This window comes from Colius striatus, chromosome 1 (assembly GCF_028858725.1).
Source record: "Colius striatus isolate bColStr4 chromosome 1, bColStr4.1.hap1, whole genome shotgun sequence".
Lineage (NCBI taxonomy): Eukaryota > Metazoa > Chordata > Aves > Coliiformes > Coliidae > Colius > Colius striatus.
Genome location: NC_084759.1, coordinates 159,477,735 through 159,503,369, shown reverse-complemented (window position 1 = coordinate 159,503,369; position 25,635 = coordinate 159,477,735). Strand labels below are relative to the sequence as shown.

General features: G+C 42.5%; 2 protein-coding genes across 3 annotated transcripts in view; one reads left to right on the top strand and one right to left on the bottom strand.

Annotated features, from left to right (window-relative positions):
* The window catches only part of PLXNC1 (plexin C1), a 72,259-nt gene extending 67,391 nt beyond the window's left edge, over positions 1 to 4,868 (top strand). For both annotated transcript variants that reach the window (XM_062015569.1, XM_062015561.1), the window contains exon 31: positions 1,637 to 4,868. In XM_062015569.1, the coding sequence (XP_061871553.1) occupies positions 1,637 to 1,741 (105 nt within the window). In that variant the 3' untranslated portion in view covers positions 1,742 to 4,868. The remainder of the gene's footprint in view (positions 1 to 1,636) is intronic.
* A 2,517-nt stretch (positions 4,869 to 7,385) lies between these two features.
* On the bottom strand, positions 7,386 to 24,342 carry LOC133628312 (centrosomal protein of 83 kDa-like). Its single transcript, XM_062016216.1, has 17 exons — positions 24,115 to 24,342; positions 23,565 to 23,715; positions 23,029 to 23,121; positions 22,603 to 22,734; positions 19,313 to 19,564; positions 17,925 to 18,060; positions 14,728 to 14,838; positions 14,600 to 14,623; positions 13,991 to 13,999; positions 13,481 to 13,592; positions 13,198 to 13,347; positions 12,436 to 12,529; positions 11,149 to 11,306; positions 9,073 to 9,220; positions 8,948 to 8,964; positions 8,166 to 8,240; positions 7,386 to 7,509 (listed from the first exon to the last, which is right to left on the bottom strand). Exons 1-17 carry the CDS (start codon positions 24,261 to 24,263, stop codon positions 7,386 to 7,388), a joined length of 1,935 nt encoding a protein of 644 aa, XP_061872200.1. The 5' UTR covers positions 24,264 to 24,342.
* Positions 24,343 to 25,635: the final 1,293 nt, after the last annotated feature.

The window sequence follows — 25,635 nt, the reverse complement described above, 5'->3', positions numbered from 1 at the left end:
TATTCTTGGATAAATGAAACATTCTAGGATCTTGAATTCTCTTCCACTTAAAACCACTTTTTATGCCCAGAGGACTTAAAATAAATGGATAGCTGAGCAGCTATGGAACACATTTTACTCCATACTTTTTGTGTGTGGAAACTTGATACTTGTTTATGTGTATTACCCCTTGGAGGGGGTCACAGGCCAAAGGTTTGTTGGTGCACCTTTACTGTCACCTCTGTATTTCACGGAGGACGTAGCAATGAGATGCTCCCTGTAGTCTGGAGGAAGCTCCCCTACAGCTTAGGCTTCTGGTTGTAGTGTGTTTGCAGAAGATCTGCTAATGCCTGTCACAGCTCTTGTGCACGCGCTCCATTTCCCTGGAGGTTTGGAAACCAGATTAGACTGTTGCACCAGGGATCTCGAGTTAACAGTCAGTGCAGACACCTCGGCGGAGCACACTCAGCCTTACGGCAAGAAGTGTCTGCTCCTTTCCCATCACAGCCCTTACTCTCCTAATAATCTTTCTTTCTCTTAAAGGCGGGAAGCTAGAGCTTCCAGTCTTTGCTATTGCTAACAAAGGAAATCTTTTCTCAGCTGAAAGCACATAGTCACAGGCTGCCTCTAAGCTGCTTTGTAAGAAAATCCTTTGCGTGGTAAGATTCTCCACTCAGTTTTGCTCGGCGCCCTTAACAGAGGCTGCGGAGCCGGCTGGGAGGTGTTGCCTGAAGGCCTCCTTACCACTTCCAGCAGGTTGTCTTGGTCTCCTGGCAACCAGACCTCTCTCCCTTTCATCCCCAGCAGCACAGCAGCAGCGCTTGCTGTAATCATCCAGCTCTCAGTCACCTGTTAGCCAGCTCACCCCTTCTGATCTCTAACATCTCACATTATCTGGGTTCAGCGTCCTGTCTGTGCCTCTTCAAAAAAAAGCTTGGGACAGTGCTTGGAATGGCACTAGCCCATTAAAATTGTTGACACGTGAGGCTTCAGAATGCTTCTTAATCCCAGTGTCTTATTTTTTGCCTTTTTGAAGCTAGTACTGGCTAAATTCACCATATCCTTAGAAGGAATCTTGCCCCCCTCCCCACTCTTCTCCCTCTGGCTTTTGACTGGGAGCAGCTGAACCTCATTCATTGTTTGCTGAGACCTCAATGGCTTTGCAGAGCTGCCAGCAAGGAGTTTTCAGACAGCAGTAGCGCTCCTTCCTATTGCCTGGGCCGGTGCCAAGTGGGCCAGTCAGAGGAAGAAAGGCAGTTCCTTGCCCTCAGTTTATAGGGCAGAGGGCAGAAGGAGAGAAATAAAATACCATTTGCAAATCTGCTTTAAGGGCAAAGCTGAAGCCCTGGCCTTGCCTCAGACTTGGAGAGATGAACATGTGTTTGATTTGTTTTGGGTTTTGGAGGTTTTTTTGCTTGGCTCTGTCATTCTTTTGTGCAAGTGTTGCAAATCCTGTAATCGTAAGGACTTGAGAGGAAAACTACCAAAATAAAGTGTTAAAATCAGAAAAGAATGTTTACATCCAGGCAGGCATTCAGATGGATTTATTTCTGCCAGTAGTTGTTGGAATGCAGAAAAGCAAGCTTTAAACAGCAAGTAAAATATGCACTAAAAAAGAAAATGATTCTCTCTTTTCTTTTTTGCTAATTGTTAACAGATTGTCAGCAAACTCGAGCGAGAACGGGGGTTTGAAGAAGTCCAGAAACAGCTCCAGCAAGTAAAAGCCTTATTTGATGAAAAGAAAAAATGCAAATGGTTTTGAGCAGAGAGCACTGACTCACAGCGTCGCTGTGGGGGATTTCAAATAAGAGCTACTGCTCCCAAAACTGTTTTGACTGACTTTATGTACAGGGTTTGAAACATTTGGACACTCTTCTCCGCTCTGACCATTCCAAGCGACGCCTGCGTTTGGGACTGAAGGACGAGCAGGGTCACCTGTTCAAACGTGGGCACGTGAAAGGGAAAGCGAGGCTGGCCTCGGCAGGGACAGCATTTTTAGGTACTTGAACACACATATACCTTTGGCTTCAAAAGTACTGCCTAAGTAAGCTTCCTGCTTGCTTCAAAACAAGCTCGCAGGAGATGCACAAAACACACTGCAAGTTCAGCGGTGCCCGCGTGAACTTGTAGGTTGCTTCACTCTTTTTTTGAAGAGAGCGAGCTGCAGCCTCGCCACATCCTTTTGGCAGCCCTGGCAAACTGTGGGGATGTGCTCTGCCTGCAGAATATAGGTCGGCTACAGTTGCCTTCCTGCCTTCCTTCCTCCCAGGCAAAGCTACACTTCTTCCTATTCAATAGGAAAACAACCCCCACAGCACCAAAGTGACGCTTGGGATGAGTGTGTTTAGAAGAAAAAGTAGGTCTGAGGTCTGAAGGCCAAACGTCCCACGGCAGGACTCTCCTTCCTTAGGTTAGAAATTCCCCGTAGCAAAGTGAAGCCAACCGCTGGGGGCCAGGGGGGAGGCTTTTGGAGAAAGGCACTAGACCCGCATCAGTCTGTGTTTACATTTCTACCTTTCCATCCTTAAATAAGCTGTGAAACAGATCGTGAGCAGCTTCACTTCACAACGCGGAACCTCTGTGCAGCTGTGCCGCATCAGAACGCCGCCGGGATTTGGTGGAGCAGCCGGTGGGCGGCTGCACTTTGGTGCACAATCCTGTGCTCAGGTGCCTGCCCGGCCCCTGCAGCAGTGCTGGCAGTGCTGGCCATCCCTCTACACTGGCCTCACAAAGCTAAAGCCAGCAGTTTTCGTTTTCATGTTGTCCACCGAAAGGCTTTGGCAAAAGAGGGTTAGGGTAAGAATACGTAGGAACACAAGAGCTGGTGTCAGCTCTGTGTATGAGAAGCATACAAACATGAGAGCTCAGGTTGGGCTGGGGAGGGGGAACTGTCTGCCTTAGGCCTGCTGGGGTGTCTTTTTTTTTTCAGGCTTAGAAGTTTTAAGAGGAAGGCATCCATTACATTTGTCTTGGTGGCCATAGCCCAGCTGGCAATGGGTGCATGGCCATGCTGCTGAGAGGAGGCTGGTGCCACGGTTGTGGTTCTGCTGCCGTGCCAGCACGGCCCTACCCTCCATCACAGGGCTGAAGTGGTTTGTTGCCGTGGGCTCTGCTTCTGCCTCTCTGCCTCTCCTTGGGGCTGAGATGGGCACTGATGGGACTGAGATCCAATCGATACATTTCAGGGTTCTGTGCCCTGAGCTGGAGGTGCAGAGGCAGCCTGGGGGCCACAGGGAGAGCAATCCTGGCTGTGGCAGCAGGGACATGCCCCGGGCTGTGCATGGCACAGGAGGCCCACATGTAGCATAGAGCTCAGCCAGAGGCATGTATGGAGCTGCCAGGTGCTGCTGCCATGGCAGAGCCTGGGGGCTGCTGGCCGACAGCACTGAAGGCACTGGTTTGGTTCCAGGGGCTGCCAGAAAGTGGTACCAGGCATAAGCCCCCAACCCACAGCCAGCCAGAGCTCAGGCAGCTCCCAGCCCGCCTTGGCAGCAGCAAGGGCCACCTGTTAACGTGGGGAAAAGCAAACACAAAGCCACGTTGCCTACTGGCCTGCACTCTCCCTACTCAGTGATTGCACAAGTTGTATCTCTGGCACACCCAAGAGGGCAGCCACCAACCCATACTGTGAGTGAGGGCTTTTGCTTTCTTCTTTTCTTCTTCCTTTAACTCCAGTCTTACCCGTGCTGTTAAGTTTACACTTGATGGAATGTATGGCTTTGGTCAGGAAACTGCACTACAACGTTGCAGTACTTTCAGCAGTTCTCTGCCTGGCACAATATATTTTGGTAAGTTTAACTTTAATTGGGGAAAAAAAACAACCCCACCCCAACTCTAACCTATTTTGCCCTCTCTCCTAAAGGAGTGGACTGTGGCTTGAGTGGCACTTGAGCTTAGAATACCTGTACTAAAGGGCTTGATTTTTATCATTCTTAACCTAACATTTTAAAGCAGCATCAAATAAAAAATATTGGGAAAAAAATAAAGCACAGTAGTTCCTATGAAAGGAGGGGTAGGAGCAGATTTACTCTTTCCAGTTGGGCATCTGAGCGGCTCCGTTCCATGTCAGGTGGTTGCTGGCAGCGCGTTTGAATGAACTGTGATGGTTTTGTTCAACAGTAACCTTCTGTACAGGCAGAAAGGAAAAAAAATCCCAAACATTTCTGCTTGAAAAAAAACTGTAAAATATAATCTGTTTGCGTGGGTCTGATCCTGTGAACTTCACTCTATGTGTTTATATGATGAGGAAATGAAAATCAGTCCTATTCTGTATTTGTACTACTGCTTGTTGGCTACAATAGCTTTAATGATTTCTAGAGATTAAGTATGTGTTGAAGCAGGCCCTGTAGCTTTAGCCTACAGCCTGGAATAGGAGTATTGCCTTTTATTCAAGCCTCCTGAACAGCGTCACTCTGTTAGTAAACCATTTAAAGTCATGTTGGGACTTTGTAACCCATCAAGTGGATCTCACGAAGTGATGTGGAGTATAATTAAGTGATTGTGGCTCTTTTGGTAGGTTTGGGTCAGCACACAGAAACACTGGCACACCTTCTGTATCTGCAAGTCGCTGTTATGGTGACACGGACAAAAACAACAACCTCTGACTAAAGCTGTATTACGGCAACCCAGCAATTCTGATAGCACTCTCTGAAATGAAAGCAAACTTCTAACTCCTTTTCACATGTTTACAGGCAAACAGCTTATTTTCTAACACTAGCTTACAGAGCATTATTTTGCAGTCATCTAGTTTAAAGTCACATCTTACTAATGTGTAAAGTAATTCCTGTTGTACAGAAGTTAACCTGTTGTTTAAAATGAATGGTTAAAAAAAAAGTGCAGGTGACAAATCCATGTTGGTGTTTGTATGGGTTTATCTAGAATAAAGTGCATTTGGAGGTTATTTGGATTAATGTCTGTACTTTACAGTGGCTGGAAGCAGTGCCCCCACCCAGGAAGGGGCTAACTGCAGCCCAGGAGCAGCACGGCAGCTCCAAAGCAGAGCCATGGGAGTCAGCCCCCTGCAGTGCAAACCACTTTGTCACTCTGAAGCTGGGAAGTACAAAAAAAGGAAGGTTGGAGTCAGCGTTGGGTGATGCAGGGGGTGTGGAGAGATAGCAGCCTGAAACCCAGCAGCTCCTGAGCAGAGACCTCTGCGTGGGCAGGGAAGGGGATTCCCAGTCTTCTCCACAGGCCAGAGCCCTGCTGAAGGTGCAGCTCTCTTGTGCAGTCTTCAGGAGCCACACTGCAACAGCATTGCTCTATGTCCTGAGCCTGAGGGCACTTTTAAAAAGTTAAAAATGTTTAAATGAGGATTATCTGGTAAGTGTTTTTCTGGGAGAGGATGCTGCAGAGGGACTACCTCTCCTGCAAAGAGCCTGAGGCAGACTGGGAACGGGAGCCCAAAGACCATCATTCTTCCTCTGCCATCATTCGTTTTTTTGAGCTCCATGACTACTGCAGTTTGCATGACTGCTGTCTGTGCCCCCTGGCACCCAGAGCTGGGGACAGAGGTGCAAGGCTGCCAAGTCAGAGCTCTGGGTCACCACTGATACCTGACTGAAGGGTACCATGGGCAGAGCTGTCCTGGGCAGCTGGACTGACTCCTTCCAAATTAACCCTGGGGAGACAGTAGGAACAGCTTCTAAGCATCACACTGTTCTACTCAGAGAAGTCCCCAGGAAAGTGCAGGACAATACACACTGTGGGGAAAATCAAAACACAGACTCTGGAGAAAAGAGCTGCCTCAATGACAATCACAGAATCACAGAATGGTAGGAGTTGGAAGGGACCTTTAGAGATCATCTAGTCCAGCCCCCCACCCAAAGCAGGTCCACCTAGATCAGGTCACACAGGAATGCGTCAAGGTGGGTTTTGGAAACCTCCAGAGAAGGAGTCTCCACCCTCTCCCTGGGCAGCCTGTGCCAGGGCTCCCTCACCTGAACAGTGAAATAGTTTTTCCTATGTTTAACTTTTTGTGTTCCAGCTTCATCCCATTATCCTTTGTCCTGTCACTAGACACTACAGGAAAAAGAGATGCTTCAACCTCCTGACATCCACCCTTTAGATATTTGTAAATATTAATGAAATCTCCCCTCAGTCTCCTCCAGACTAAACAGCCCCAGTTCCCGCAGCCTTTCCTCAGAAGGAAGATGTTCCAGTCCCAATTAGCTTGGTGGCCCTGCGCTGGACTCTCTCCAGCACTTCCCTGTCCCTCTTGAGCTGGGGAACCCAGAACTGGACACAGGACTCCAGATGAGGCCTCACCAGGGCAGAGTAGAGCGGGAGAAGAACCGACCTTGACCTGCTGGCCACACTCTTCTTGATGCATCCCAGGATGCCATTGGCCTTCTTGGCCATGAGGGCACATTGTTGCTTTTTACTATCAGCCGGGACTCCCAGGTCTCTCTCTGCAGAGCTGCTCTCCAGCAGGTCAACCCCGAGCCTCTACTGGTGCATTGGGGTTGTTAGTTCCCAGGTGTAGGACTCTGCACTTGAACCTCATGAGATTCCTCTCTGCCCGCTCGGAAGCCGGTCAAGATCCTGCTGACTGGCAGCACAGTGTCACCATACACAATGCAGTTACTCAGCTGTCTGTTACTACCATCTAACAACAGCACCAAGTAAAATATTATGAGAAATGACACTGCATAGCTCACTGCTTTATATTTTTACTGCAGTATTTGGGGAAAAAAAAAAGCACCCAAAACCAGAACCATAAACCAGATAAAATCATTCCTGCTCTTCCAGGAAAGTTTTCACGTTCAGGTCAAAAAAATGAATTGATCCTTTACAAGTTTCTGTTGTTAAACTGATAATGAAGAGGAAACCCATCCAAACAAACATTACACCAGAATAAATGCTATTGTAGTGAAGTAAACAAATAACAGTATGTCCTGGTTTGAGCTAGGATAGGGTTAATTCCTGTGAGGAACCAGGAAGAGGTACAGCCTGGGCAGCTGATCCAGGCTAGCCAGTAGGTATTCAATACCATCCTAATGTAATGCCCAGTATACAGTGGGGAGCTAGCCAGAAGGAACTCTTCTGGGGTCGCGGTTCTTTGGCTGCCGGTCCATCGCAGTCGCTTAGGTTGGGTCCCGGGTGGTGAGCAACTGCGACACTCACCAGTTTTCTTTGTAATATTTCTTTATTTTTTGTGATAGTTGTTCTTTTCCAACCTGTATTCTAGTAAACTGTTCTTCTTTACACTTCCATGGGCTGTTTTCCTTTGTTTCTGATCCCCTCCCCATTGTGCCGGGAGGGGGACAATGTTCTCCCTTTGTCCTAGCTGGGTAAAACCATGACACAGTAGCAACAAACTTACATTTTCATAATAACAAAACCAAAGTATTGCTTATTCCTGTTATAAAATTAGAAGGCACATCCTCAAGGGTAACAAATAGAAGTTTTCAGCACTTTTTCCATTTCTGTTTCATTTCATCTTCTTTACCTTCATGGAACTCATTGTGCCGACGTTGCAAGTCCTTCAGTCTCCTCTGGAGCCGGGTGTATTCTTCGTAGGAAACATTCTGCCTAGGAAAGAGAAGATTTCTTATTGCTCCAAACCTTTACTATCCTGGCACAGAAGCCTGCCTCTCCACAAGTAGCTCTGCTCTCTACTGTCCCTGTAAAGAAAAAACGCATACCAGAAGAACTGGAAGGTAGAAGACCTGTGTATATTCTTCTGCCTAAATGTCCAAAAGTCCCTCCCAACACATCGAGCTCCCTGCCATATTACAGATTAGAATTCACATGGGATAAATTAAGCTTTCAATGGTGTTCACAGGTGAGAGCCACAGGAATCACATCAAATTGACTCAAGCCTTCCACAGGTGCCCAGCAAAGAGAAAAAAAAAGATAGGAGTTTGTCTTGCAAAGAGGACATGAAGTGCGTTTGGCTTGCCATTGCAAAGTCTTTCTTCATTTCCCTCTTTAGAAGGGATTCCTGCAACTGCACCTGTCTGATATTCTCCCTCTGTGTTTTCCTGAAGAGATGGTCCTGCAGTTGTCTTAGAAACTCTCACCTGTCCATCCTAAAGGGATTCCACTCAAAGAATCCTAGTGCTGAACATGCCATTAGACTGGACTCTTGTTATTAAACTGTCATGTACCTCCAAAAGTACTTCAGAGCTGTCAGATCTTCAGCATATATCATTTTTCAAGCTACAGTAAAAAGCAAAGTTTGTTACCTATTTAACACCTGATTTTCTGTTTCTAGTTGTTCTATCTTGGCTTCCAAAAGTTCTAGTTCCTCTTGCATCCTCCTGTTGAGAATCTTTCTCTGTCAAACAGACATTTCAAGCAGCTAAGTAAGGCTTTCATAGATTAGATTAACAATTAAATCTACACTGTACACGGTTTCATGCTGTGACAGATTTTAGGAGTTTCCTTCCTTAAGGAGAGGTGCTGAGTCCCCACAATAGGAGCCAGAAAAGATGAGAAGTGACCCATAGCTGCCACCAAAAGCTGAGGAGCTGCCAGGCCCTTGTTGCTCAGTGACTAACTGGACTGACAAACACTTCCTGTAGTTTGAGAATTCAAAGCTCATTTGTCAAATGACCAGGTGTAAGTGTATAAACATGAGCCAAAAAAAGTACACTTTGGTTTCAGGTTGTTAGGGTTTTTTTTTTTGCTCAGGTTGACCTCAACTTTTTACAACCTTAAAAGCTACTGGTGGTGTATGTGTCCAAGGTGTAAAACTGCCAATTAATCTTGAGCTTTTACAGGCAACTAATCAGCTTTTCATTTCAAGTTATTTCACAAAAAGCAAGCTTAGGTGATAATGGAAAATTATAATATTCCATTAAGGAAAAGTAAAACATCATTTGCCCAGTATCCAAAGCATCATCTTTAGTGATCAGGCCCCACCTCTTAAATAATCATGTGTACACACACACACATTTCCCTGTACACAAAAGCTTTGATGGCTTTGTAACAAGCCTGTTGGCTGTCCTATTCTTTTGCATATTACTTCAATCTATTTCTATGCTGGTCTTGAAGAATCCCATAAATTTTGTTATTTTATACAGTGGACTGCAGATAAGCCCTTAATGTTCTAACAATTCTAGCTGGCCAAAGTACAGCTCAACTTCTCACGAGGAAGAGTGAACCTGCCTTCTTCTGGGCCACAGCAGCTCGGGATAGCCTGTTCTTCATTTGGTTGTACTTCCCTTCTGTCTCTGTGATGCGCTGAGTAAGCACACGCTTCTCCTCCAGCCATTCCCTCCGCTGGTGTTCAAAAGTCCTTTGAAAAATATCAGGTTAGAAGATTAAGAAATTATGTAGACAAAGTACTGCATCTGGTGTCTTGAGGCTCTTAAAAGAGATGCATCATTTCACAACCCCTCTCTCTATATACTTGAAGGATCTGATTTAAACTTGATTCTGCTAACAATCTAATTGTGACCGAGGACATTTCAACCTTTGCATTAACAGCCTCCTAGGTTTTGTTCAGCTAGGAGGCCAATTGTGGAAAGTGATTCCAATAAGCTAGTTAATTGCTGGCTGCTTGCTGCTCTGGCCTGCTGCCAAACCAGCCATGGAAGATGCCTAAATTCAGCTCAAACAAGCACACTGCAACACATGAGCAGCCATCTCTCTCACACAGCAGTTGTTGCAGGAGCTGACTACTGCCTTCTCTGTTTGGGAGCCAGGACGTAAGAGAACAAGTAACATGCTGCTGCCCTATGCAGTCTACTACATCTTTGTCAAGTCTGTACTCCTCTGTTCCTACTACATGCTCCTGACCAGAACAAACACCAACACAAGAGGAGGCTCCACATTCCAGCTACACATACTCCACCCCCCGGCACATGTTACCTGTTCAGGCTTTTGCATGGTTAAAACACACCAAAATGAGGCTGTGTTCTCTAGCTGTGCCTGTGAGACCAGACAGTTTCTCTGCTGCTGTGTGTGTTTGGGCTGTCTCCATTTCAGGTAACAGTAGTCAAGAGCTAACTGCATATTTAACTACATTACTACAAAAACCCTCTCAAATGCTGACATTCTGAGCAGCGGTGTTTAACAAATAGACTCCAAGGCTTGGGATCAGTGCATCCATCCCATTTGGGACTGGATGTGATGCAGTGTTGCTACAGGGATTCATACAATCTCCATAAATTTCTCACCAAACAGCCTTTTCTTTCCCCACCGTAGAGTTCCTGTATCAGAACCAAGATCCCGGCCCCCTTGCTACTCATCGCTGTTCTTTTAGTAGACCCAGTGTGGTTTGTACCTTGCTGTTGTTGCTCTAAACAACTACTACTGCCCAGGAACCAAAGAGCTTTCTCAAAAAGTACTGCTTAACAGCAGAAGATTTTCATTTGAACAGTGGTTAATAAAAGTCATAAGGTGGGGTTTTTTCTTTTCTATCCCACTAATGCTGTTCCTGAAATGCTTAACAAGTGCCTGCTTGAGCTCATCTCTGATCTGTATCAGTCTCATAATTTGCCTTCAGCCCTTTTTCTCATTTCACATTTTCACTTCCAAGCCTAAGATTGCCACAGCCAGGCAGGCAGCTGCCTTACTTATGGCTCAACTGGCATTATTTTATTTATCTGACACTTTTCATCTGAGACTTTCTTATCTTTTGGTCTCTATTTCAGTTCCTCTTTAAGCCAAGTAACTTTGGTGCAACTTAACTCTTGGAGTTCACGCTGGTAGAAATTACTGAACTGAGGAAGGAAGCCCTACCACCCACAGAGTCAGAAAAAGAATGGAAACATGGAGGCTCAAGGTTAACAGTACGACAGACGTGGAGGGCTTGGGTATAGGCTGAAAAGCTGCTTAATTTCTGCAGTATCGGCCTTGGTGCATCACCCATTACCCTCACTCTTACAGAAAGACCTCTGAGGACTGCCAAGTTCCTTCTATGGCCTTCCCGGGAAAACCTACTCCTGAGTGGTCTTTGGCCCATAAACTCATTAAAGACATTGACAGACTCACTAAAAATGTGAATACATCCTCCTGAAGTATTTTTTAAGTTACCACAAGCAAGGTTCTTATGCACACTGCATAACACAAGGTGTAGCCATTGTTTACAATTGTCTGATATTTCCTGTTCAGGTTACATTTCCAACTTCATTCGGAACCCACAGTCCATAGTTAAGTAATCCACGTGAAAAGAACACAAGCAATATGAAAAGTAAAGCCAAAAAGGAAGAAAAAGATTACTTCTCTGTTTCCAGTTGAGCTTTTCCTGCCTGAGTCCTTGCATGTTGACATTCTTGTTTCAACCTCTCTATTTTTCCCTTCAGCTTCTGATTAGACTCCAGCAACTCATTTTCTGATTGAGAAAGTGACGTGACCTGGAGCTGCAAGTCGTCAATTTGCTATAAAACAAAAGAATTTTTTCCATTTGAGAAGGTTTGTGAGTGACTAACAATTAATGATGAGATATTGAGACTGAACAAAATGCAGACACCAACTGGCTCCATTAGCTTTCCAAAAGCCTTTCTTCTTTGTTAACTTTTCTCCTTATTTGACACTTTCTCCAGAAGGTTTACAGCAAATCACTACTAGACAATGAAGGTTTGCTCTTGTAGTGGAAACACGAGGGGGAGGGAGGACTCTTCTTCAGTCATTGATGTGTTCCCCAGAACTTAAGAAAACTAACATTAAGCCCCAGGGCTGAACAGAACTAGAGCACCAGACAACATTTCCGAGCAGAGCTGTGGAGCTACCTAGATTCTGCTCTCATAACGCGGAGGCTCTTACAGCCCGGCGTGGCTTTACCAGCCAGTTCCCAAAGTCAAGTAAGTGCAGAGTCTGGGAAGTCCAACCTCTGCAGCAAGAACATCAAAAGAAAGATTTCTCTTGCCCTTTTTCTCTCCACAGGGATGCCCAGATACCCCAATTTCTGGAGGGAAAAGACTAAACCAACGTCTCAGAGTGCACACAGCTTGCAGACCACTCTGTGGCACAGCTACGTTCCCACCTCCCAAATAACAACACAGGCGAGTGGCAGCTAAAATAATTCAGGTTTATTTTCAACACAGACATCAACTCACACTGAAATACACCTCTTTACGCTAGTTTATTCATTTGTGAAACATCTGTTGAGCACTTGAAGAACCTCAGATGAGAGATGCAGTGTAAATGCAAAGCATTACCTAGAAACAATTTGTAAGTCTCCATGGAAACTGACTCTCCAGTTAAATAGTGCATAACCGTGTGCAATACACCAGTCTATAAACATTCAGCTTTGAAATCCTCAGTACCCACAAAATGCACAAAGCAAACAGCAGTAAGCTATTTATAAAAGTCCAGAAAAACATGACTGATGGCTGAACACTTTTGCAACAACATATCTGTTGTTGTATGCATTTTGTCCCTCTGGAGGGGGTGGGGCAAGGAGGGGAAAAGCTTTAAAGACTCAATCTAATCTGCAAACACTGGACATGGTCATTGCAGGAGAGCTTGCATTTCTCTATAAAACACTGCAATGCAACAAAACCTTACCTGTCTCAGATCAGCAATTTCATGTCTCTTCTCTTTCAGTTTCTCTGCTGTACTTGCTTGAATAGCTCGAATAGCTTGCTGTTGAATTTTTAGTCTAAAACAGTATAAGACATCTTAACGTTTATGTAATTAAAATACAGATGTGAAGACTAATCAGGCAGACAATAGAACACATTGGATAGTTCAAAAGGCTGATACATATTTCAATAATGACTGAAAGATGTGTTTATTACTGAATTTCTACACAAGTAAGAAATATCTTGATTTGTTTGCTTTTGGAGTGTGACTTTTGGTCAATTTATCATACTGACTTTCATACTATAGTAAAACAACTCTACTGACCAGCTCAGAGAGGTACCATATTAGGGTCCCAGTTTGCCACTTGCTGATGTGGTGCCATTGCAGAAAGATAAATAGCTTCCTCTAACTCATGGGCTATGTCAGCAGGCAACAGGGACCCCATTTTCATAAAGGAGAGTAGTGCAAAATGGTGTCTTTAAAATGTTAATTGAAATCATGGAATTTGTAAAGGTTTGGATTAAAAAAAAATCTGTTTTTTTAAAGAGCACATTTTAAATCCACTCCTCTTTCTGCACAATGCCAAGGTAATTCTGTGTAATGAACACCTGTGTATCTATGAATAGATATCTATGAATCTCTATGAAAAGTAACCTTTTTATACTGACTACTGGAAAGAAATTTGGGGAGGGGGGGAAAGAAAAGAAAGAGAAATTTGTGTGAAGGTTAGAAAAGCCACACTACCGCAAACGCTGAAGTTCCTTCTTGGCAGATTCTTCTGCCATCTGTACAACACGTAGTTTCTCCTCATACCGGTCCTTTTCAGATTGTCGCCAAGTATCTTGTTCCAGTTTCATCTTCTCTAGATCAGCTAATCTGTTCTCGAGTTCTAACCTGAGACACGATCCGACATGCACAAGAGTCACCACAAAATGCCAGAAGTGTTTAGTTGCCAAAAAATGACATTTTGAGAAGTTACTCAAAACACTCTTCTTTTAGAAGTTGAGCAGTAAACCAACAAACATACTTTTCATCCTGTAAGGCTGTAAGTTTTTCAAACACTTCCTCTTTGGCAGCTTGAACTTTATGGATTAGCTCCCGATCCTTTCCTACTAAAAGCAACTTATGACGCTCCACACCTTTTGGAGAGTAAACATCACACTGAGTCTCTGTCTATTAGTATTTTAACATACAAAAGTAATTAAAAAGTTGATACCATTATAAAGTCTAAAGCAATTTCTGCTAAACAGTCGTGTCTGGATTGAAAACAAAAAGTGATTCTCAGAGCTACAAAAAGGTCAAGCAGTAAAATTTGTTATTTTCTATTTTATGGAAAACTTTCTGCTGCCCAGTGCCTGGTTACCCCTGAAACTGGTCTAAAATTGTGACTCCATAGGCAGGGACAAAGAGAGGCAAGATGCAAAGAGGCCTGACACTAATGAAAAACTTGTGATCCTGACAACTGTGTCCACTGGCAAATAAGCCAAGATGCTATAACAGCGACTCCTGGTTATTATGCTAATTTAGTGATGCAAACTGGATTCCACTGCAAGTTCAGCTTGGTTGGAATCTCATCTCCAATATTTTTAGCTCACAATATTTTGCATTGTCAGTAGAGAAAACACCACTTTTTAGTTGCTCTCAGTGAACAGAAACAACTCTCAGAGGAAGACAAAGGGGTTATGTTGGGGTTATGGCAAATCAGTGAGGTCAGACCACTTAAAAGCTGTGTAGTGATTGAAATCATGAACACATAGCTAGTACTAGGAAGCTTTGGTCTTTTCACTCTAGAAAGCTATTTCAAGTTTTCTACATACTCAGATGTATTAGGTAGCTTAGAACATTGCCTGTTTTCTTCAAAGAATCATTTGAAAACTGTCTTTTGCTTCACACAGCTGCCTTACCCAATTGTTACCAATTCCACAGAGACAGAATCTGAAAACAAAACTACCACTGAAGCCCTGTGGTGTCAAACAGAGTGTGAAAGACTCTAGCATTTGGCAATAACAGCAAAAAGAACCATTTCAAGTACACATTGGGAACCACACTATGCTCTAATTGTGTCACAGAGGCACTAGTTTACAGAAATACAAAATTCTTCTCTCCTAACCTAGCAGACCCAGCGAAACACAGTTTTTTGGGATACAAAATGAATTGTCAGATCTATGACCTGGACCAGAAGGGAATGCTGGGGAATGTTTAAAGGAAAAATAATGGTAGTATTCTAACTATAACTAACAAAAAACATCATTAGAAATTATTTGCAGATATTACCATCCATTTCACTTTGGATCTTGTTTCTCTCTCTTTCTACCTCACTCTTTGCTCTTGCTGCCTCAAGTTTGACATTGGTTACTTCCAGTTTATGTGAATGCTTAAGTTCTTCTACCTAGAAAGCAGAAAAAAAACCACAACTAAGATAAATATGTATACATTTGCAGCTTTACAGTGAGTTTTTCATGGGACACCTTGCTAACAAGAAAATCTGCCAAATAATCATGGACTATGCTTACTTTGGACATATCTTAAGTCCTTTCTTTTCCCCATCCACTGCTCTCCCAAAGCCAAACCACTCACTTTAGCAGAGAATTCCTAATGGTGATGATACAGATGCTGTAACACTACAGCTACTGGCTTGAGCTGTTCCCCAAATCACAACCAGCGCTAGTATGGGTTTTATTCATTTCTCAAGGCACGCACTAAAGACCATTGAATGAATTGTCAGTCATCTTCAAATGCAAGTTTATATATTCCCTGATTAAAGTGCTCTTACACAACAAATATACCAAGACCACTGACCTGTATTTCACCTTTAACCAGCCACTTAGCATAAACTATAGTGTAGGAAAGCTCCTCTTTGAAGCAGCCTTGGCAGTACAAGCACAGATGCGCAGGATTACCTGTGAAAACTCAGATTCTGAGCAAATACCTGACACTCTACAAGCCAATCTCCACATACTGGGGTGTTTCTGAAGAGACTACTCTTTGGAAATACCTTGCTATGACACTGATCCAAATTGGATATGACCCCAGTGCCTTACCACCCAACTAGTAGCATGTCACTTTACACATAATTCACTTCTGACTAAAAGTTCCCCAGAGTCAAGCTAAATAAAGTTACATTTAATCTCCCTAAGTGAAACAAAACACTGACATGCAAAACTAGATTAGCAGTTGCTCCCCCAAGTAATTTCACTTGGGTGGCTACTTGCAGTCCCCCCACCTCCTGGAGTACTACCCGACTTTCTCAAAACCCAGATCTTTGTAGTTTTAAAGTGCGTTTTAATTCCAGTGCTTCTCTACAGCTGTGACATACACATCAAATGGCCTGATGAAAACAGGAGCTTGAAGAACATCCAATCAAAAGACAATGACTGCTTGCATGGAAACTTTCCATAGTTTAGGCATTTGCACGCAGTAATTACACGGTCAATGCAAATTAAATATCTAGAGGAAAGCGCTTATAATGAAAATCCATTCACAATGACAAATGTAATTACAACCTGCTAGCACATACAAGTGGCAAAAGGTTAAGAATGACATAGTAGCTTATTAAGTAACTACACAGTGGATTTGGTTGCTTAAATACTAAGTTGGGAACATTTCAAGGTAACTTGCAAAGATTTAAGGTGGCTTTTTTAAGGCACAAAATCCAGAAGACAAATGAGTGTGCCTGTGCTCAGGACTAAGTTTGAGTGGGTGCAGAAGGGAGTGGAGGTGTGTATAGAAATCAGTTTCTACTTTCCTCCCTGAAAGAAACACTACTGAACATATTCATTTTCAGAAATGTAGAACAGCATCAAGTCATAGAGCTTAAAGGCATTCTGCATTCAGCTAGTCATGCAAGACCAAAGTTACTGGCTTTACAGTTAGCTCAGAACTAACTAAAGCCTCTCCAAACAGGGGGAAAAAAACCAGAGGATTAAATTTCCTACCAGGAACTGACAGATGTGATAAAAAAATGTTATCCAGTATTCTCTCCAGAAAGGAGGGAATAAAAGGCAGCAGAAAGCTAATATTTACCCATGGAACTGTTTCATAGAATCATATAAACGTAGGGGTTGGAAGAGACCTTTAGAGATCATTCAGTCTAACCCCGCTGCCAAAGCAGGTCCACCTAGATCAGGTCACACAAGAATGTGTCCAGGTGGGTTGTGAAGACCTCCAGAGCAAGAAACTCCACATCTTCCCTGGGCTCGCTCACCTGAACAGTAAAATAGTTTTTTCCTTATGTTTCAATGGAATGTTTTGTGTTCCAGCTTCATCCCATTACGCCTTGTCCTGTTGATAGATACAATAGAAAAAAACGGGGGGCCCAACCTCCTCACACCCACCATTTATATACTTGTAAATATTTATGAGATCCTCCTTCAGTCTCCTCTTCTCTAGAATAAAGTTTCATTAGGACTCGTATCCTGACTCAAATGTACATAAAGCAATCCAAGCACTGTGCAACATTTGAAGGTAAAGCTGTTTCCTAGTGTTTTCATTTTTCTTGTTTTTTTCAAATAACCACATAGGAAACTGCACACAGGATCTGTCGGTTTTAACTTGTGTAGCTGAGGGGTCACTCTAACCAGACAAAACTGTCGACCTGCTTGAGGGTAGGGAAGCTCTACAGAGAGATTTAGATAGGCTGGAAGGCTGGGGCAAGGCCAACGCCATGAGTTTCAACAAGGCCAAGTGCCAGGTCCTGCACTTGGGCCACAACAACCCCCAGCAGCCTGGGGGAGAAGTGGCTGGAAAGCTGCCAGGCAGAGAGGGACCTGGGAGTGTTGATTGATACCAGCTGAAATTTCTTGAAATTTCTCAATCATGTGGCAAGACAATGATCTACTGAAAATGCTATGATGCAGTGCTGTACAGAGATGTTCCCATACAAGCTATACAGGCATTGGCCCAAGAAGAGTGCGATGCTCATGTGACCATCCTGCTTCTAACATAACCTAAATCTCTGCTGGCAGTTCCAATGCAGCTTCCTTCCTGGAGCTATCACAGCCCATTCAGAGGATACTTTTAAAATCTGCAGAAGCCACAGCTCCATTAAAAAGAAAAAAAAGGCCAAACAAACCACACTGTGCAATTTAAAGCTCTATTGCACTCTACACACTTTATGAAAAAGTAATGCTTCTTTCCAGCACATAAGGCTGCCTATTTTCATCAGTACTAAAACCATGAAGAGAAAGACACCTTTTCAAGCCCTGTTTTGTTTAGGAAAAAAAGAGATCTAGAACATGAAATAAAAAGGAGCATAACCACCATCTTTAGAGATACTTTCAGAGATGTTTTTCCTGTAAAGTCACATATTCTGTATCTCCCAACTGAAACTGGGGGAAAAAATTCCAAACCTATTTTGAGTCACAGCAGAAGACACTCGATTCTTGTTACTTGATTCTTCTTATAAAACATAAACAGAGAAACTTAAATATAATGGGATATGAAAAATGGATTTCAGATATCATAAAAAGCACTTACTTTAGCAGCTAAGTTATTGACTTCTCGTTCAGATTTGTGAAGTTTGCTAATTAAGAGAATGTTTTGCTCATGACTCTTCTGTAGTTCTTTCTCCATTCGATCAATTTGTAGTTCAGCAGACTTCTTTTCTGCCTTGAATAAAGGAGGTATTTGTAAGTTCTGGAGCAGGGCTGTCTTTTGCTGTTCACTTGAAAGGCTCCATTGATCTGGGATTTCAGATACTACTCATCTTTAATATTTTTCAATAATATGTCAATATTTCTCTTTGCCCAATAATCTGTTCCAACACAATAAGGGTCTTGAGCTTTACACAGAAGTCACAACTGGTTTTACAAACACTGCCCACACAGAATCACACATATTTTCAATCCCACTTCACAAGAGGCAGAGGTAAGCTGACTTGGTCAGAAAGCAGCAGATATTCCTACCAATGAATTACTTACTGGGCTGTAAGCAGCAACATGACTATAAGCAGTGCTCTGAAAGATGTCATATGTTGGCCTATGCAGTTACACAAACTGAAGAATTAACATCATAGAGAGGAAGTGAAACACCATTACAGTACTATATATTCGTGACCCTCAGGTTTACTAAGGATCGGAAAGATAATCTAACATATGATTTCACCTTCCTTTTTCCAAACTAACCTATTCCCACCAGGATTTTTAAAAAGTTCTCTAAATTAAGAATATTACAGCACTTTTTAAGTTGTGATCAGAGCATTTTGTAACACATATATACAGCACTGACAAGATGACAAAGGAAAACAAACCCTCTAGCAATATGCTGTAAGTGTGCAAGAAATCTAGATGGAAAGGCTCCTTGCCTAAAGAGCTGGCAAGAACTGACAGGAACACTGAAGACCACAGATAAGGAATACAGTGCAACTCTGGGAAACACACAACAGGCCAGGAATACCATAAGCTCTCTAAGGGAGAGCAAAAACTAAACAGCTGCAGCAATGTGCTGGAGAAAAGAAAGACAAGAAAAAAGATGAGGAAAAGATTCAAGAAACATGAAGCATCGTATGACTTTTTTTGCAAATAATAAATAATTAATAACATTGCCATCAGTTTCTGATTCCAGAAGAATGGCAAGTGCTGACACGACCATCTTCTTGACTGTAACCACGGCTATCAGTCGCATGTTTAGAAAGGAGATCATTCAACAGAATCTCTCGGTTGAGCTCTCCACCTCCCAAAAGGTGAACTGACAGTACAGGACGCCCAACCTACTTCCAATTTGGTTTTGAATCTGAAACATACAAATTCAAATTGCAGAGTAAAAGGCAAAATTACCAGAGACAGTCCCATCAGGCCAAGCATTAGTCTCACTGCATCCTACAAGGAGGCAAAATTTAATTAAAAGAAAGAAAGAGTCTTACCTCTAGAGATCTTGTCACAGCCTGCATCTCAGCTAACTGTCGCACTTGGACTCTTTGAACGCTTTCTGCTTGCAGACCACAATTGTCTCGTTCTGCTCTTAGCTCTTCTACTTCTGCTTCTAAGCCTTTTAATTTCTGATACAGTTGTGCTTTTTCTCTAGAGAGTGCCTCCACGCGTTTGCTGTCCCTCGTGGGATCAACACTAAGCAGCTGATTATGGAGCTCTTCTTTATCATTATCCAGCCTTGCAATCTGATGGTTGTTAATCAGAAAAACAAACGCTTTTACCCTGGTGAGGTGTCAGGCAGCAACAAACACAGCAGCTGTCAATTCAGGAAAGAGCAGAACTGTGCATTTAAAGTATTAAGAAGTTACATTCACATTCAATGTCATTTTTGCTCCAGTTATCACTGATAAGCCTTGTCCTCATGCCTCAGGTGTCCTTGGGCCACCTAGCAGTCTGTGGGAGTAAAGCAGTATCCAAAGCAGAGGAAGAAAACTATAGGGATCATTTAATCCAATGGACATCGGCATGAGCCCTTGGAATAGATTCAGGCGTTGTGAAGGAACTCACTGGTATCACCACGAGGCTATTCTCTATTACCTTTGAAAAGTCATAGCAATCAGAGAAGGTTCCTGATGACTGGAAAGAAGCAGACAGCACACCCATTATCAAGAACAGTAAAAAGGTCAGGAAGAAGGATCCAAGTAACTACAGGACAGTCAGATTCACTTTAGTCTCCATGAAGGTTACAAAGCAAAGCCTCTTAAAAGTCATTTCTAAACACATGAAAGACTAGGTGATAGAAAGCAGGGTTTCCCAAGGACAAATCATGCCTGACCTACTTCTCTGCTTTCTAGAAAGAGGTGACTGGCACTGTAGACACAGAGAGTGCAGTAGATGTTGTATACCTTGATTTAACAAGGCCTTTGATGGTCTCCCACAATCTTCTCTCTCATCAAATTGGTGAGATACGGGCCAGAAAATTGGATGATAAATTGGATAGAAAACTGGCTGGGCTAACAGCCTTAAAAGGTGATGATCAGAGCCTGCAAAGCCCAGCTAACTGCTTGTAATTAGTGGGGTTTAAATGCTGATTGGTGTCCTAATTAGCAATCTGGATGATGGAATGGAGCGTGCTTTCGGCAAGCTTGGGGGTGACACCAAAATGAAGGGAAACAGTCAATGGGCTGGAAAGTAGAACTGTTACTCTGAGAAGTCTGAAGGCTTGGGCTAACTGGAACCTCTTCAACAAAAGCAACTCGTGCATCTGGGATGCAATAATTCAGTGCAACGGTACAGGCCAGGGAAAACTTGTCTAGGAAGCAGCTCCATGGAAAAGGATTTGAGAGTCCTACTGGACAATAAGTTCACAACAAGTCAGCAGAGTACGCTTGCAGCAAAGATGATCAACTGCATCCTGGCAGATTAGCAGAAGGACAGATAGCATATTCCAGGAAATGAACCTCTCTCCCAATCCAGTACTGGTAAGACTGCATCTAGAGTTTGTGTCCAGTACACAAAGAACAATGATGAACTGGAGCAAGTCCAGAGGATGCCTACCAAGATGGGCAGGGAGTTGAGGAACATGGCATGTAAGGACAGGCTGAGAAAACTATGCCTCTTCAGTTTGGGAAGACAAGGAGAGGTATAGTGATGGAAAGAGTGGCAATAGCCACAAGCTGGAACATGTGCAATCCCAATTAGATGTCAGGAAAAAAAGTTTACCATGAAGATGGTTAAATACCAGAACGGTTTGCCCAGAAAGGCTGCGGATTCTCCAGCCCCACAGATTTTTCAAGACTTGACTGGAAATTGTCCTGAGCAACCTGATCTCATTACACTTCAGTATTTTAAGCAGAATGTTGGACGAGGCATAAGTCTCTTCCAGCCTACAGGATGATTCCACAATTCTAAAACCACAACAGAACACAAATCTGCTAGTAACAGCCAACGTGGCTGGGCCCTGTCAGACAGAAGAAAAAGGGGAAAAAAATTCTCTCTCCTGCAAGGTAGTATGGGGAGTACAAACTAATCTCGAGGCTGTAACTAGCAAACTAACATATAGATTGCAGTGTTTCAAATTGAGTTGTGCAGACTGAATACAATACTGGGGGCAAGAGTGAGACAGTCAGGTATATAGGAGTTCTCTTGATATTTGGCGACAAGTCCAAACTCTGGTCTGCTGCTCTGCTTTTAGAAGTTGCATCAACGACCTCTATGGAGCAAAGGCATTTTCTGCAGTAAAAGCCCTCCAAATCCCTTCTTTACAATGAGATTCAAACACTTATTGCACAGCACGCCCAAGCTATCATTTAAGAATTACGATGGCTTTGTAGCCTCCTTGTACTAAATGGCACAGAAGGTTAAAAGTGCTCTTAGACAGCAAAACTAGATCACATTGTGCCCTGTGCTAATTAGCTGCAGGACTACCACAAACCCAACAAGCCCACAAGAGAGGCAAGCTGTAAAGTAGCATGTGGCTTTAGCTCCAGGAAGGACAACTGTTCTGCTTTTAAGGCATTGCATTTGCAAAGTTGGATTGGTTTTCAAAGTGATGATTGCTTTGATTTGTGTCTCACGTTTGGACTAATACATTCAAATCTGGCATCTTACGATATATGGTCCCAGACAAACACTTAAATGAATATGCAAATGACACATGCAACATTCATTTATACGGCTGCATATACTTAAAACATGAATAAGCTGGCGATTTATTTAGCTACACTTTGGAACGTCGAATTCTGAAAGAGAAAATTCATGAATGGCTTATTCAAGAGTTAACACAACTGAAACAAAAGTTACCAAAGCTTTCAGTATCCTTTTGAACACCACTGCCTTGATCCATGAGTGCAAAATGTACCCTCATCTGGCATTAACAGTAACTTCTGCTGACACCTTCTTGGATTAGCGGGCACAGAAGTAATGAAAAATCTACCCTTACATCAGATAACTTATTAATTTCACATTACCATAATGTCACAAAGTCCATCACAAAGGTGAGTTTAAAAAGCAGAAAGCAAAGCTCCTGGCTGTCACTTATCAGAAGGCAAGTCTATTCTTACCCATAATAGCACAAATGATGTTGCGACACACTGCTGAGCAAACCCAGAGAGGCAGCTTTAGGCTAAGTCATAAAAGTGTTGTGAGAATTAAGAGGAATGGAAACAAACACTACATTATGAAACGGTGTCAAACTGACAGCCCATCAAGCAGCAAAGTTTTCACAACCTTCAAACAGTTTTCTCATCAGATACATTGTAGGCTACTGTAACAGTCTGTGTACCTCAGCCTCGTATTTTAGTTTCTTCTCTTCTAAAATACGTGCGTGTTCTTCCTTTTGATGTTCAAATTCTGATTTCAGAAAAGTATGTTCATAACGAAGTTTGTTGTATTCTCTTCTGTATTTTTCCACTTCCTAAGTTGGGGGGCATAAAAACCACAAAATCATCAACCAGAGAAGTTTTCAGATTCATTTCTTTCAAACGTCCAGGCAATGTTCCTATCATTTCACAAATGATATTAGACAAACTGAATCCCTCCTTCTCCCAGAGTTTCAACCTTCATTGCCTGAGGCAACAGTACCAGACCAAAAAATGTCAGAGCTTGCCCCCCTTGAAGTTTTAATTTCCTAAGGTTTTAGGAACAATGGCTGATGGCAAGTAGTGATTGCTACTCTAAAGGAAACAGAATTACAATGCTTACGACTTACATTTTCTAGCTTCTGATAACGTTCTGTCATTGGAGATTCCAATTCCTGCTGTATTTGTGCTTTTAATAGTTCCAATTTTTGAGGCGTTAACACCTTAGGACAGAAAGGTATCATAAGTAACTAGACATTCTCATTTACTTATCCTGTAATAGGACAAATAGCCAGGAAGAATGGATTTCAAGTATGGCTTTAGGATTCCTGCTTCATTTTCTATGTTCTTCTAAGAATTTTCAACAGTAATCTCAGAAGCAAAACAACATTGTATTAGTGAGCTAGAAATATTCTGGGAAGATAACAGAGTGTCTTACTATTAACACGGCACATAACAGGATCTGAAAGATTCCGTTAAACAAGAAAACAATCATTTCAACCCAACTCTAGAGAAGAAACACCACTCTGCCACTCTGGGTGAATTTCAAGATATCTGAAATACATTCAAGCTAGGTATATGCAAATTATATACACAGAAATGTCTAGCCCTATCACAGGGCCTATGGCTAGAATTCATATTAAGCTCTGACAATAAGTGATCTTACCTGCATCTTCAGTTCTTCCAGCTCCTGTGTTTTACTCACCAACTGCTCTTCAAATTCAGCGAGAAGCAGCTGGAATTTGTCATGTGCAGTCTGCTTTTCAACTAACAACCGCTCCAGTTCATCTTGTGATTTGGTATATTCCTCCTTCAATCTGCAAGACAAAAATACATTCTTAGTAGTATTATTATTACACTGGCCACATTCTTTTGTTTATACCTAATTTATCTTACATTTACCCTCTAAAATTAATCTTAAAGCTCAAAAAAATCACAAGCAGAAGCAAACATACAAATATCAAGTCAGAACTAGGTTACCCACACCCTCTTTCTGTAATATACTGAAAAGATACCCATATTTATATACATAAAAAGTATTGTAGAAACATAATCTGCAATGTTTTAAGGTATTTTGAATTGTCTCTTTTCTAATACGAACAACACTCAAATCTGTCCTTACACACAGAAATAGCTAACACACAAATTCCTTGCACTTAACATCTAGCTTCACCTCTTAACAGCTCAAATGAAGTAATCTGTTAAAATCAATGTACCTTAGATGTTCTGCCTTCAAAGTTTGATAATTTGTCTTATGGTGTTCACATCGCATTTTTTCATCAATCAGAAGTTTTTGTAGTTCTTGGGCGTTAGCTGTCTCACCATTTCCAGCCACAGGAGGAAGGAGACTGCCTGAAGCATCCATCTTACGACAACTGGTCACAATGAGTGTGGAGAGGACAAAATTAAAATTAACTTCTCTACAAGGCCATCCACTTTTTCTGCTGACATCCCAGAAGATCAAGTCACCTGAACAGATACAAGGGCACGGACTTAGCAATCAATTACCTTCACAGTTCAAAGATTTCACACTCTGCTTTTGCCTTCAGTACAGAGGCATCTCCACTGTACTATAACTCAGGTCAGAAACCTCTACTGAAAGGGCAACTCTTCTCTGCTCATCCTGCCTGCCCTGAAAACTAATAGCCCTTCCAGAGGCACTGAATCAACTTCACCATGAAGACTGAGTCAACATAAGCACAAGCACTTCTATCTGACTGATTGCATTAAATGTTATTTCTACTGACGCTGAGAATCAAACTATGATGCTCGCAATGCCCTAATTATGCTTTGTTACTCGGAGTTCAAGCAGAGGCCACAGATGTCAGACACATGCAGCTTTTACCACTACTTATCACAGCTATGGCCTGTCTCACACTCCTACTCCATACATCATCACTTCAGATGGAAGAAGAGCAGATAATTCTCACTGTGGAATTCCTATCAAGCCCTCTCCAGAGAGGAGTTGAGGTTCCATGGGCAGGCTGGAAGACACTGGCCCACAGTTCAGCTCTGAAACATAACTTGATACATGGCACTTCCTTCTTTTAGAAGTTTGTCTCAGGATTTCTTGTGATCTTTCCAGAAAGAGCTTTGCTAGACCTGACAATATCAGATTGGTGTGAGAAAGTGGAAAACTGACAGATGCTGAGAAATGAGGAAGTATTCTAACATGTCTCATTAGTTCTTTTCATTATTAGAAGCAAGATGTATCAATCTGAACATTACTGACACTTCTAAAGAATCTGCGTGAGGAAGGGCTGTAACTGACATTTAGGGAAGTTACAAAGCTTTGAAACCAACTACTCTGCCAATTTAGCTTTTGGCATAAGTGGACTGATGCCTAAGAGCTCCATGGTTGTAGTGTACAAATATAATTCACCGTTATAAAGTGTAACTTTGTACAAAGCAGAACTCAAACACAAAAAGATGTTAAATCTCGCTGCAAATAACCTCATCTTCTTTATACATACACTTGAATATACAATGCTTTCTACCATTCCACGCTTTAAATCTTTCATGGATCACAGAATCATAGAATGGTAGGGGTTGGAAGGGACCTTTAGAGATCATCTAGTCCAAACGCTTACCATTTTATGAACTCTGAACTATGAGCAATACGGAAATTCCAAACAACGATAGCACAAGTTCCAAATAACGTTCTAACCAGCACAATATCTATTTCTCATTCTTCAATTTTGTCTACTAATGAGAAAAAAAGGACAACAGCAATTTCC

Coding starts and splice junctions, on each gene's coding strand:
- LOC133628312 (XM_062016216.1), bottom strand. CDS start 24,263: ATGGATGCTTCAGGCAGTCTCCTTCCTCCTGTGGCTGGAAATGGTGAG. Junction 22,735..23,028: donor GTTATCAGAAGCTAGAAAAT/GTAAGTCGTAAG, acceptor CCCCCAACTTAG/GAAGTGGAAAAATACAGAAG. Junction 13,348..13,480: donor ACAGCCTTACAGGATGAAAA/GTATGTTTGTTG, acceptor ATCGTGTCTCAG/GTTAGAACTCGAGAACAGAT.